The 14,131-nt window shown below is 40.7% G+C and overlaps 1 protein-coding gene across 4 annotated transcripts in view; it reads left to right on the forward strand.

The window, feature by feature from the left end:
* abl2 (c-abl oncogene 2, non-receptor tyrosine kinase) overlaps positions 1–14,131 on the forward strand; it is a 29,337-nt gene that overhangs the window by 7,956 nt on the left and 7,250 nt on the right. The window contains exons 1-10 of one of the 4 annotated variants that reach the window (XM_077584735.1): positions 5,038–5,161; positions 5,279–5,443; positions 9,040–9,335; positions 10,258–10,530; positions 10,751–10,835; positions 10,912–11,089; positions 11,165–11,349; positions 11,436–11,588; positions 11,692–11,781; positions 12,891–13,067. In XM_077584735.1, coding sequence (XP_077440861.1) covers positions 5,053–5,161; positions 5,279–5,443; positions 9,040–9,335; positions 10,258–10,530; positions 10,751–10,835; positions 10,912–11,089; positions 11,165–11,349; positions 11,436–11,588; positions 11,692–11,781; positions 12,891–13,067 — 1,711 coding nt within the window. In that variant the 5' untranslated portion in view covers positions 5,038–5,052. Of the gene's footprint in view, positions 1–5,037; positions 5,162–5,278; positions 5,444–9,039; positions 9,336–10,257; positions 10,531–10,750; positions 10,836–10,911; positions 11,090–11,164; positions 11,350–11,435; positions 11,589–11,691; positions 11,782–12,890; positions 13,068–14,131 lie in introns of those variants that run through there. The other 3 variants (XM_077584736.1, XM_077584733.1, XM_077584734.1) reach the window with 3 other exon arrangements.

The following is a 14,131-nucleotide window of genomic DNA, read 5'->3' on the forward strand; positions in this document are numbered from 1 at the left end:
GAAAGGAAACTCAAAGTTTTCTAACACATCTGTTGAGTTGTACATGCTAATTGCTGTAACACTGTGTCTGTGTTAAAGTAGCAGCTCAAATGACGGGTCAAGAAAACAGCTGAAGCTACAGGTGTTACATGTCCCACACCTCATTACTCACAATATCAATTAGCATACCATCCACAACCAAACTGGGGGCTGTGGTAGGATACAAATGTTGCGGGGCCATCTTTGTTGGATCCTTCACAGTCGAGCATAATCTGTTGTTCTTCAAATTGTTCAACATACAGAGCACTCCCATTTTGAAGTTCTTCTCTACAGTAGTTTGAGCTCAGCAAAGTGTCTGTGACCTCCATGCCTAAAAGTAAAAGGGTATTATCTATTATGGCTTGATTCGCCACAACGTTACTTATCCTTTTATCCTGTTCTGCTTGTAACAATCAGAATCTTTTCTTGCCTTTGTCTGCCGCAGAGTCGCATGGAGCCAAATCCAGCTTATGTAATGTCTTGCGCGTGTGGGGATCATTGTATCAGGTTTGACTATGGGCTTCCTGCATGCGGGCAGCCATCTTTTGTCTCCACCAGTATCGCTCCGTGCACTGCGGAGTTATTCCTGGTGTCATGCTGCTGTGTTTTGTTCACTTGTGGCTAAAAATAATCAGTTACCTACATAGCCATGGGCTTCGGATACGTTCTATGACATTTTTTGTTCTTTGAGGGTGTGAATGTTATTCCCTTGAAAAAGTGTGCAGCAAGAGGTATACTCGGTGTTGTGACTACTGTTTGCTGATGATTACTCTTCAGGATTTTGCAAAAAATCACTCAACAGGCAAAGTCAGAACCCATTAAAATTTGTTACAGCTCTGGATAAATCTATGGTTCCATGGTCCGAATTCTGATCCATTTAGATTGAGTTGTACTGAAGGTAAATCTGTTGCTTATGTGGACATGCTTGCTAGCTTGGCTATCTTTAGCATAGTCCATATTCACTTTCCATCACTGTGTAGTGTTGTAATCGGGATGGGAAAATCTCTCCAAATGTTATGAATGACTATTTCCAACCGACAGTCCTATTTGAAAATACAGTTTCCCATAGAAATTGTCATAATGGAGCTCTGCGTGGCCCCTGGCCATGGATGACAGCCTGATGTCATGTTGTTTGTCATGCCACAAGCTTAGTTGCGGCTAAATCAACAGAGGCTTTGCCAGTGGCGGGTACTGCTGTAAATTTTGTGTCACTTTCTTCAAAATGCAATTAATTAACAAAGCAAAGGATCAGCAGAACCCACAACGATGAATTTTTTGTTCAGTCAATTGATTTATTATTTGTATTAGGGATGAGCGAGTAGTATCGATATCAGGTATCGGTGCCGATACCTGCCTTATTTTAAGTATAGGTCCTTGCGACGGTGGCCGATACTGGTGTCGTCCGCCCTCTTGTGGTCGATCAGGAACTAGAAATTAGGAAAATAAGAACATTTTAAATTGCCATTAATTTCATGGAATTTTAAGGAAAAATTAATATTGGGAAATATAAGTATTAGGGATGCGCGTTAATATCGATGGCCGAAAATTATCAACCAATTTGACGACCTACAGATAAACCAGATATTAAAGAAATCCGACGATAATAATAAACTTGCCGCGTTGGTCCATCTGTTGTGGTTGTCGCTCAAGTTGTGCTCAACTCCTCTACCCCTCCCCTCTCCTATGGTATTGTCGCATATTTGTGACATCATAATGCGCGCGTCTTCATGTTCACAGAAGATGCATTATGGCGACATGGGAGTAGCCAGTGTGGGCTAATCTTCATGAAAAATACTATGTCAGGATATATATTGTTAGTATATCAAATTACCTTTATGGGGGGTGGGGGGGGGGGTAATTTTTGTCCATATTGCACACCTCCAATATACCGATGATCACGCGCAAAAAAGTAATCAGTCATACAAGCAGCTGCTATGGAGAGGTCTGGTCAAGTAGATGGTGTCACAAAATGTGTCATATCAGTAAGCACGTGCGCGCGCCACCGGATCGGGGTCACCTCTGTCCCGAGCTGTGTCAGTCGGGGTTGTGCTGGCCTTGTGTGCCCCCGCCCGTACGACTTCCAAAGACACCCCCTCTGGTAAGATGGACACAAAGCGTTCCTTCAGAGCACACATGTGCTACGTCAGCACAGCACGCAACGTTACGGCATGACGACCAACTGCTCGTTCAATTCGATGTCACGGTGTTTGGGGCTTGAGTTTGCACCATACGGAAAAGCAACCTGTTGTATAGCATGTCGGTCACATGAAGCGTTATTATTTTAAAGATTAAATGTAATTGGGATCGAGATTCATCAGTCTCCTTTTTCCACACTGAAATGCGTAATATTAGGACTATTACTACAAATCATTAATTTCATTTTTTTTTTTTTTAAACATCCTCAAAGAGAGTGCGATATTCAGCTATGTAAGAGGAGCAGCTAAGACAGTTGGCCACACACACTCTCACTCACTCATTCCCAGGAGGACAAGACCAGCCATCTGCTGTTGACTGCAGCTCTAGTCCAGGCCTCACACACACATCCACTCCACAGTATTGGATTCTCACTTCTGAAGTTTTGCTGGATAAACGACGTAAGGGGTCTCTCTTTGAGATGCTGGATTAGTTTTTTCAACGCCTTAGCGTTTCTCCTGCCGGTGCTTGGATAAGCTACTTGGAGCCACATCTAGAAGCCCACAGTGTGGTGGAGAACCGGGGCAGACGATGTACTGGGAGCTGTGGCTGAGCCAGGTCACGGCCGGTGCCGCACTGAAGTGCGCGCTGGTAAAGAACAAAGGTGGGCATATTGTGTGTGTGTTTTGGCACAGTGGACATACAAGATGATTCATTGCGATGTGTAGGCGAGAGAAATATTTGGTTCATTTTTGGGTCCTTTGTCCAGCTGCTATTCATGCAGCATGTGCCCTCCACAATGTGTGTGTCAATTCTGGATGAACAATCAAAACATGTGTATGTTATTATACGCAACTAGCACAATTTCTGTATCATTTGGAGCATCACATAGCAATGATTGTGTTGGCCTTTTGTATAAAAAAAAAGATTTAAATGTTAAAAAGTTTGTGTGATAATTGTTTTGTACTTAATCCTGCTTTAGGAGTGGGAAACAGTTTCGGTTGGTTGGTTAAAGAAAAGTGAAACAAGTCTATATTGGATTTTAAGTTAAAGTATTGTTTTGGATAAAAATAATCTTTCATTTAATTGGCTCTTTTAAAATGAGCAAAAACATTATTTTTGGCCAGATTTTTTTGGGGGGGTTAATATTGGTCGATTAAATCTGCCAACAAATTTATCAATCGGGTCCCAGTTATGACCCTGTGCAAGCAATTTGAACACAAACAGTGGCAATACATGTAGACAGACGACAGTGCTCACAGATATATTCTTTATTCCCTGCAAAACACAACTAATATTACGGTAGCTTACTGAATTATTAAAATTAAAAAGTGCATGCTAGAAGAAGCACAATGTAGGGCTGGATTAATAAGGGGTATTTAAGGGAGCCTAATTCACTAGTGGAGCACTAAGAGCACCAATTCATTAGTGGGGAGTGCTCAGCCAGTTGGGACGGTGAGTGACTGTGGCTAGCACAGTAAGTTGCAGAAATTACAAACGGAACCTGTAAATAGTTTGGATTGGATTTGCACTCTAAATACTTTTCACATTTTTGGTGCTGTGTTGTAAATAAAAAAACACCTCACGAAAGTTGTTCGACTGCGCCATCATTTATTTATTTATTTTTTATGAACCCATGACAGTGCCTCTCAGTAATGGTTGTGAAACACGAAAGGAAACTGTTGCATCACATTTTGTGACCCCCCCCCCCCCCTCCCCCTATCCAAATGAATAAGATAGGCAAGTTTTCAATTGTTTAACCTTCTTTGAGTCCGCCCTTAACTCTTTGACTGCCAAAAACGTTAAATAACATTTAGTAAAATCCTATGGAGGAGTGCCAAAGACGTTAAAAGACGTTTGTTTCAAAACAGAGGTGAAACTAACCATTTTCTATTGTTGATTACTGAAAAATGGAATAAGGTAGAAACAAACTTTTTTTTCTGATGAAAGATGAGAGTCCAATATTTCATTTGGTAGCATGTGTGTTTCCATAGTCCAAACACATAATTTTCTGTGGACCTTGAAAGATCAGTCAAAATGCTTAAATCGGCTGGCACCCACAGCATCCCTTTTCTGAAAACGTCTGGCAGTCAAAGAGTTAACAATGTAAACTGTTTTTTGTCCTTGTTTTAGAGTTATTTATTTTAAAATGGAAAAATTTGACGTTTCTTTTTTTTGGGCCAATTTTTGCCTTTTATAAATTTATTTTAACACATTACAATATAAAACAAATTACATTCAAACTACCCCCCCCCCTCAAAAAAAAAACTGTAAATCTTTGCCAATTTTTCTGATTTGTAGTTAAACCAATACTAAAGAACAAAAAAGTATTTTCATTCATTTTTTTATTTAATCGTCCGATTAGTTTGTTAATCAGCATTTTATTCTGTCAAATATCGAAATCGACATCGCCTTAAAAAAAAATCCATATCGGTCATGCAGCTCATGATCTAGTTTGGATATTGATGTGTTGCTTTAAATGCAATAACTGAACAAATCCCTGCTAAAATTAACACACAAAAAAACTGCCTAAAATCAAATGACTTAGACAATCCGTCGTCATAATATACAGTATATAGGTGCTCACTGCTGAGTCATCAATCGCCCAATTTCATCACCCTCCTCTCCCACCCGCGCAGCAGCTGTTCAGACACGCAGTGACTTTGGCAGCAGCTGCTCAGTTTTGTTCATCCCTTCTACTCATGTTCTGCTTCATCAATCGCAAGTCAGCCTCTGCGGGTGTTTGTTTTTTAGCTACCGGTGCATGTTATCACAGCGTCCTGGGCAGGTAGCGTCACTCATCCTGACTCTGGAGCCCCTCCCTCTTTGCACTCTTTAAATACGCACACGGTGCTACTTATCTCAGATTATAACTGACCTTAGAGGTGTACACTACAAGTAATGGTTTTGAGGTGCCTGCAGGGAAACAGTTTTGACGAAGAATGGCTGGCCCTTAGTGGCCAGAAACTCCACACTGGCTTTAGGCGGAGTCCTGAGCCTGGACAACCAGGTAGACCACAAGGGTAGCTTGATCAGGAAGGTTTAGAATCATTGATGTTCATTTCTCTTGACTCATTATTCCCCTTATTTTGTCTCTCTATCTCTCTGGACCTCGTTTTTTCTCCAGAAGCTCTCCACAGGCCATTTGGACTGGACTCTGCGGCCCTGACAGAAGCGGTACGCTGGAGCTCCAAGGAGAACCTATTGGGGGCGGCCGAGAGCGACCCCAACCTGTTTGTTGCACTTTATGACTTTGTGGCCAGTGGGGACAACACGCTCAGCATCACTAAAGGTATGCACACTTTTTAAATATCATTTGTATTCATCTAATAATGAGAATGCAATTTGTATGGTTCGAGGGGTAAGTTATTTATAATACAGATTTTATTAGGTCCAGTTTAGATGACAGTACTCAGTTATAACAGTCATCAAAATGCCATCAACATAATCAAACAGGAGTGACAAGTGGTGAGCACAGGCGCTTCGCAATTACAAGGTCGGCGGTTCGAACCAGGCTCTGGCCTTCCCTTGTGGAATTTGCACGCTCACCCTGCGCGCACAACCCTAAAACATCCTTCTTAGCGTAATTGTAGACTTTAAATTGTCTCACGGTGTGAATGTGCGTGTGAATGGTTGTTTGTCTAGATGTACTCTGTAGTTAAAGCTGGCCGCCGGTCCAAGGTGTACCCTTACTCTGACTCAATCAGCTGGGATACGCTTCATCACACCTGACACTAGTGAGGATAAGCAGTATAGAAAATGGATGGATGAATATTCAACTGGATTTTTTATTTTATAGCTAATTATTACTTTGAATAAAGCATGTTGCAGAAATGTTACGAAGATGAGTGAGAACTGTTAAGTGGGAAAAAAAAATCCTTTAAGCTTTAGTTCATTAACATTTGAGATCTTTTGAACAAGAATTTGGTATGTTATTACCGGTAGACTTGGAAATTATGCAACTTTTTGGGGGGCGCCCTGTGTAATTTAACTTGAATGTATTTATTATTTGTTAGGTGTCCCGATACAGCTGTCCGATACCGATCCGATACGGTATCAGCAAGAATGACACATGCTCTAAATATAAAAATATGACTAGTGTTTCCCACAGATAGGAGGGGGGTTGGATGGGGAGTGGGTCTAAGTCCTGTTACTACGTCTCCTCGAGCCTCACGATCCACAAGTGAGTGACGGCGAACTAACGTTACATGTGGTATATCCTATTGCGGCACGTTTTTTTCCCTTTTAAAATATATTATTAATAAATTTTCTTGGAAATTTATTGGGTGTTGGCCAATTTACTTGGGTGGCCCGCCCAAGTATTAACATGGTGTGGGAAACACTGATGACCCACCTATTTATTCTAAACATTTGGGTTACATACATTAAATTCAACCTCAAACTTAAGAACATACTTCACTTGAATAAAATAAAGACAATATACATTAATAAAAAAATATAAAACATATTGAGAAACAAAAATTAATTTGGTTTTTTTTAGGCCGATATCAGACCAATATCAGATCTCGACACCCTTTTTATTTTTGCAATTGTTCGCATCATATACATCTCAGTATGATGTAGTCGAGTTCGACATCACCAAAAAACTGCAGCCACAATAACAATTGAATATAGTACAAAACAATACAATAAATGTTGAATGAATACCCCACTGACAAATTTCTGAGCATTATATTTTTAAAGTCAGAATTTATGTTTTGGATGCCCATGATGGCTGCAACATTCAGCCATAGCATGCTTAATGAGAACATATATTCGTGTCTACGTCATGAAAAAAGTATTTGTTGCGACGTGAACGCATGCCGCCCACACCTTCCATGGAAGCACGTGTGTTGCAACAGAAGTGCGTAGTGATTTCCTTCAGCAGAAAACACTTCAGGCAATGCCTCTGATTGGCAGGTCATGAAACCCTGAGGGGGAAGAGACGGTTTCATGCACAGCTTTACAGTTATCCCATTGGAATGTTGTGTGTCAATAAAGCTATAGGTGGTAAGAATAGTTGGCACACCTGGCCCCATGACACACCTACAGGAAGCGAAAATGGAAGAAAATATGGAGTTGGTTCTCGATTATTTTCAGCTATAACAGATCCATTATTGTGGGAAAACTTTGGAAAAGATTTTGGTCTCGAAGCAACAATCTACATTTCTTTTCCTGGAGAAACCGCTGCATCATGCCTCAAATGCTGTGACGATGTGGAATCTGACATCATCAGGTGCAGGCAATAGCTCACAGTCATTATCTCCTCTTAACCAGTCCAAAGGCAGGGAGGTAGTCACTATTTCCAGTCGTGCAGAGGAAAATAGAGGATAGCAGACTGACTGGTTAGCCGTCTGATCAAAGTAGTTTAGTGCGTATAGTTTACAAAGTCGTTAGGTTGTTTACTGGACCTGAATAAGGACGGGTTCCCGGCAAGTCTGTTCAGCTGTTTTTCCACTGATCATCAGAACCTTAATTGTTTATTAGCTGCAATCGCCATTTCCCGGACGCCTAGCTTAAGTGTGCGTAAATGATGTGTCATTTTCACTGTGACTCACTGGACAGTGGAGCTAGACCCGGCCTGGCCCGGCCCGGACGCTGAGCTACTATTTAATAATTGGAGGAACTCTCATAGGGGGATGAACTTGACTGACATACTTGTCGTGGTGATGAGCTGCACTGCATCATACAGTGGGGTGGGGAGGTATTTCTTACATTTTGACTACCTTGGTAACATGAGAATTGAAAATAATTTGGTACTATAAAATTCAAATGCCCCAAAGCCAAAGGTGGTGAAATTTGGAATTCGACCAAAACATTCTGGGGAAAAAAAAGTCTTAATAGTTGCTGACTATTAGTGCCATGTCCTAATTAATATATTACAGTTTTTACACAATTACACTGATTAATAGTATTTTTAATGTATTTATTAATTTATTCATTATTACACAGAACTTATTTTTACACTCTGGCTCTTAGGAATGTCAAATTATTAGCTGCACATATAGGCTGAGCTGTATAGGTTGTTTATTTTCTGCTCACCGACTGCAATTTAATTGCACAATAATGTGCAGTGAAGCGGCACCATGCATTATTGAATCACTCCCTCATCCGGTTTCGAGAAAATCGTGCGTCTCCCCGCTCCCTCAAGCCTCCCGCTCTGACGTCAAGAGACAGACAGCGACGAGACGCCAAGTCAATACATGTCTGCTTTTGCCCAGCGCTCGCATGGCAGCTACGCTCTTATTATTGTTGCACAGCTTTTGATGTAGTTCAGTAAGACTGACGATCTGTCCATACCTCCCGTTTTGTTTGTGTTGTGTCGCCAAGGCATCCTCACCGACATTCTTGCCTGATGACAAGTCCTCTATGCAGAGTCTCTGAGACCCACCTTTTCAATATATATATATATATATATATATTTTTTTTTTTAATTAGATTTAGTCTAATGGCTTTCTAATCCCGATTCCTCATCTTGAGTATCTTAAGGGCAGATAAAGGATTAAGACTGGTGGATTCAAAGTCATGTTGACCCATTTTTTTCCCACCGTTATTACGTTACTAGGTTATGTTTTCATTTTGTGTGCTTTTATTTGTTTGTTCACCTTCTGTTAAACGTTTCTTTCAGAAAAGCCCAAAATATTTCATAGAGTGGCCAAATTTCGAGTGTTATTTTTATTGTTGAACGATTAGCTACTTTCTGGAAATTACATTTAATAAATTAATTAAAAAAGTGGCAATTGGCAAGACAATATTCGTAACGCCTGACAATTTTGCACCATTCTAAAGGTGTGTATTTGCAAAATTAAAAAAAAAAAATCCTGTCAAAACTGATCACTCATTTACATGGCAGGCGACACGTTTGAGCATTTCTTCCCGTGTGTCTAGGGGAGAAGCTACGTGTGCTGGGTTACAACCAAAATGGAGAGTGGAGCGAAGTTCGCTCCAAGAACGGCCAGGGTTGGGTCCCTTCCAACTACATCACACCTGTCAACAGCCTGGAGAAGCACAGCTGGTACCACGGGCCGGTGTCACGCAGCGCCGCCGAGTACCTGCTCTCATCCCTCATCAACGGCAGTTTTCTTGTCCGAGAAAGCGAGAGCAGTCCGGGACAGCTGTCCATTTCTCTCCGCTATGAGGGGAGAGTCTACCACTACCGGATCAACACGTCCTCGGATGGAAAGGTAGAATTAGACAACAGGTGTAGTGCGGTCACTGTCAAATCTTTTAATTATCTGCCCCAAATAAGTTTTTCTTTTTCTTAAACCACTAAGGTTGGAAGTAAGTTGAATTAAGTGGATATAAGTACTTATAATTTCTTATCTTCTATACATATGCATTATTAAACACCAACAAAGTTAGCCTTTGCGAAACGGTTAGCACTCAAGATTAGCATTAGCACGCTAGTGTTTACCATTTAAGGTAAACAATAAAACAAACACCACCATTTAGTTCACACTCACATCATGTCTAAATTACACATGTAATAGTGTCTTCAAAGTCACTTACAAACAATGCTTCAACATTATTCCATGAGTAAACAAATATTAGCAAATGCTAAATGGTTACCAATCGTGATTGATTACCACTTAAATGCCATGGTACGTTGAGATAAAAGTGACCCGACTGCTTGAGGTTATTTTTAGATACAAGCAGTCGTTCTGCCTTTTTTTTCTTCTTTGGCTTGCAAGTAAAAAATTTCAGACACGATATGTTGGCAGTGCACTCAACTGACTTCACAAAAAGAAGCAGTTTGACAGATAGTGAGCAATTCATCAAAAAAAAAAAAAAAAAATTCACACATACATTATTATATCTACTTTACACATGTAATAGTGTCTTAAAAGTGATTTGTTCAGATTTGTATTTTATCTTTTCAATAATGATAATATAATTAACTCTTTGTAGACCTCAAGGTATTGGGTGTTGTTTTACATATTTTAGTAGGGATGGGCGAGTACTTGTGATTTCTTATTTATTATGAAAAACAAGCCAGTCAGTTACTGCATTACCAAAACAAACATGCAGTTGAGTCTTAAAAAAAAAGAAGAAGAAAAAAAGGACAAAACACTTATTTGTTTCACTCTTTCTCCTCCTCCTTCAAAGGTGTATGTGACATCCGAAAGCCGCTTCGCCACCCTAGCTGAGCTGGTCCACCACCACTCCACTGTAGCCGATGGCCTGGTCACCACACTGCACTATCCGGCACCCAAGTGCAACAAGCCCACCGTGTACGGCGTGTCGCCCATCCATGACAAGTGGGAAATGGAGCGCACCGACATCACCATGAAGCACAAACTGGGAGGGGGCCAGTATGGCGAAGTGTATGTGGGAATGTGGAAGAAGTACAACCTCACAGTGGCTGTCAAAACACTCAAGGTGTGATGTCTCCTTATAAGATAGTATACCTTGATTTTATTTTTGATCTTTATCTGGCAATGAGGGGGACGTTAAGAAGAACTATGGTTGCAGGTTGCCACCTGCAGGTTAACTGTGGTACTACATATAGTTTTTCTCACTTAGCTTATTCCAGTCACTTAGACTTAACATTTTACATTTTCACTACTCTTACATTGCTGTCTATCTTCTTTAATGACAGGAGGACACCATGGAAGTTGAGGAGTTTTTGAAAGAGGCTGCTGTCATGAAGGAGGTTAAACATCCAAACCTAGTTCAGCTTCTGGGTCAGTATCTTGTCCATTTTTACCATTTTAATTTCCCCTCTCTCAAAAATATTCATAAAAACGATCCCTCCCACAGGCGTGTGCACCTTGGAGCCTCCGTTTTACATTGTGACAGAGTACATGCCACACGGCAACCTTCTGGACTACTTGAGAGACTGCGACAAGGAGGAAGTGAATGCTGTGGTTCTGCTCTACATGGCCACACAGATCTCCTCGGCTATGGAATACTTGGAGAAAAAGAACTTCATCCACAGGTGAGAAGAAAGCTCCAGATGCCATTCTGTATACGTTTGAATGAAATATCAATTCTCACACGTTTCTTCAATCAGGGATCTCGCGGCGAGGAACTGCCTGGTCGGAGAGAATCACGTGGTGAAGGTGGCAGACTTCGGTCTGAGCAGGCTGATGACCGGCGACACTTACACTGCACACGCTGGGGCCAAGTTCCCAATCAAGTGGACTGCGCCGGAGAGCCTCGCATACAACACCTTCTCCATCAAGTCAGATGTATGGGGTGAGTAGCATGCTCTCATTCAAGCCTATATTCCCACTGCCGTCCTGCTCACAAGGCTGATGATCCACATTGTGTTTTTCCTACAGCGTTTGGGGTCCTGCTATGGGAAATTGCCACCTATGGCATGTCTCCATACCCAGGCATTGATCTGTCTCAGGTTTATGATCTCCTAGAGAAGGGATACCGCATGGAACAACCTGAGGGATGCCCGCCAAAGGTCTATGAACTCATGAGGGCATGTAAGTTGATTTGTTTACACAAGTCCTTAAGATGATGATGTCATCGTGATCAATATTTTGAAAATGAATCTGAACTCACTTTCATGAATTATGTTTCTGCTAGGCTGGCAGTGGAGTCCATTTGACCGGCCATCATTCGCAGAGATCCACCAAGCCTTTGAAACAATGTTCCATGACTCCAGCATCTCAGAAGGTAGCATAGCTTAAAAAATACGTTTTGTAGGCTAGTAAAGTAAGGTCAGCCTCAGATGTTTTCCAATTTAGAAACGTTCATTTCGAAGATAATGAAAGCACTTTTTTTATTATTATATTTTGTCATCTTATTGCGCTCTTTGCTATATTGTAGTGAGCAGTCAGCACAAAAACACAACAACATCATAGTTATGGTTCTTCCTTAAAGGGCCGCTTACAATAGTGAAACAATGGGAAAGTGCAACATCACTAGTTGGGGTTCTTTTTCTTCTTTTCAGGAAATGAATGACCAAGTGCAACATTCACAGAATAATTATGCTACAAAAATGCTAATCTTAGCATCTGTTATAGCCTGGGTGAATCGGTTTAAATGTTGCTACAAGATAAATTTGCACCAAGCTATTTAACTCATTCACTGCCATAAATTCATCAAAAAAAAAAGATTATTAAAAATTAGGGGTGACAGGCAATTAAAAGGTATAATTGTAATTAATCGTATGACTTCACTTGTTAACTTACGAGTAATCACAAATTTGATATCTGTTCTAAATGTACAATAAAAAAAAATTCTAGATTTTCATACTCTTGTTAACAAAAGTGGGGGGAAAAATGTTAATCGAATAGAAATAGTTGAAATGAATTTTCAACGTTTATAGCCGTCAATGGCAGTGTATGGATAAAAAAAAAGGAAAGAGAAGATTATTAAAAATTTTGGGGCGTCAGGTGATTAAAATTTAAATCGTAATTAATCGCATGACTTCTTCACTAGTTAACTCACGATTAATCACAAATTTCATATCTGTTCTAAAAATAAAAATAAATCTAACTTTTCATACTCGTATTAACAAAAGAGGAAAAAAAATGTTAAACTAATGGAAATAGTTCAATGAATTTCTGACGTTTTTAGCCATCAATGGCAGTGAATGAGTTAAAAAAAAAAAAAGCTCAGTTAAAATTGAGTGTTCTGTTAGAGAATTTCCCCAGCATTTGGCTATTATCATTTTAACACCTAGTAGGAAAAAACATTTTCAAAGAAAATTGTGGCAAGCTTTTATGGGTCATATAAAATTATGTTAAAGTGATCAAATGATTTTTTAATTTGTTTTGCAGAGGTGGCGGAGGAACTCTGTAAGACGGCATCCTCCGGTCACGGCGGTCCCCTGCACTCTTTCGACACGCCCCTGTTGCCCTCCAAATCCCGCACAATCCTCAAGCACACGGAAAACAAGGAAAACATCGAGGGTGGGCTCGACGGGCGGCCAGACCACGGCACGCACGGCCCCTCAGGTACAGCTCGACACGCTTACCTCGCTGCCAAGCAATCGGGTGCATCACATAACAAGCCCGCAGGTGTCCCAGGCCACCTTGATACAAAGAGCCAACTGCAGCGCCGCCAAGCCCGTCGCCTGAGAAGAAGGGCGGTCATTTTTCTCACCGATTGACCACCTGTCAAAAACTGTCCCCCCCCCATTCCCAAGTCTGTTCATTTTAGGCAGGTCACATGTTGCGTAGTGCAAATAAAAGTGTAAAGAGCCTATTTAGTTACGAAACACTGGTTCTTGCATTACTGTCAAACTTCCAAGTAAAAATATTCACATAAATGAAATCATGTCTAAAAACTAAAATGTAACCCTTGCAAATGCGTAACAAACAAAACATCCATCCATCCTGTTTTATATGGTGCTTGTCCTCATGAGAGTCACGGGTGAGCTGCAACGTGTGCCAGCTGACTTTCAACGAAAGGCTGGGTGCACCCTGGCCTGGTCACCAGCGGTCATAGGGTGCACACATGCAATGATTTGCACTCTGTCTTCATTTAATTTGTGAGAACATGCAACAGCCACACACGAAGGCATGAGCCGAGATTGTAACCCATAACCTCTCGATTGTGAGATATACATGCTAACAATTAGCCACCATGCTGCCCTAACAAAACTTGTTGACGGGAAACGTTTTATGGCGCCCCATGCGGTACTAGGGTTTAATGTGAGTGAGAAATGCATCTGCCCGCCATAAAAGTCAATATTTCCCAGGAACCAATACCAGATAGCGCCTTTATTCTGAATAGTTAAGCGTCTCCTGTGAATAATTATACTGACCCGAATGCCATTTACTTTTATTGGCTCATCATTTTTCAAAAAATACTACAAAACATTTTAGCACTAATCCTCAATTATTGAACTCCTCCACACATTTTTCTATTTGGTAAATCTGCTTTCATGTGACCAATTTAGCTCCAAATTGCCTCACTTCAGAGTATTTTCATTTTCACTCTAACCATTGTTGTTCTGTGGTACAGTATAATTCTATTCTGTTTTTGTATTTCTGCTATTTCCAAATCAAGTTAATGA

The sequence above is a fragment of the Vanacampus margaritifer genome, chromosome 13 (genome assembly GCF_051991255.1).
Source record: "Vanacampus margaritifer isolate UIUO_Vmar chromosome 13, RoL_Vmar_1.0, whole genome shotgun sequence".
Classification (NCBI taxonomy): domain Eukaryota; kingdom Metazoa; phylum Chordata; class Actinopteri; order Syngnathiformes; family Syngnathidae; genus Vanacampus; species Vanacampus margaritifer.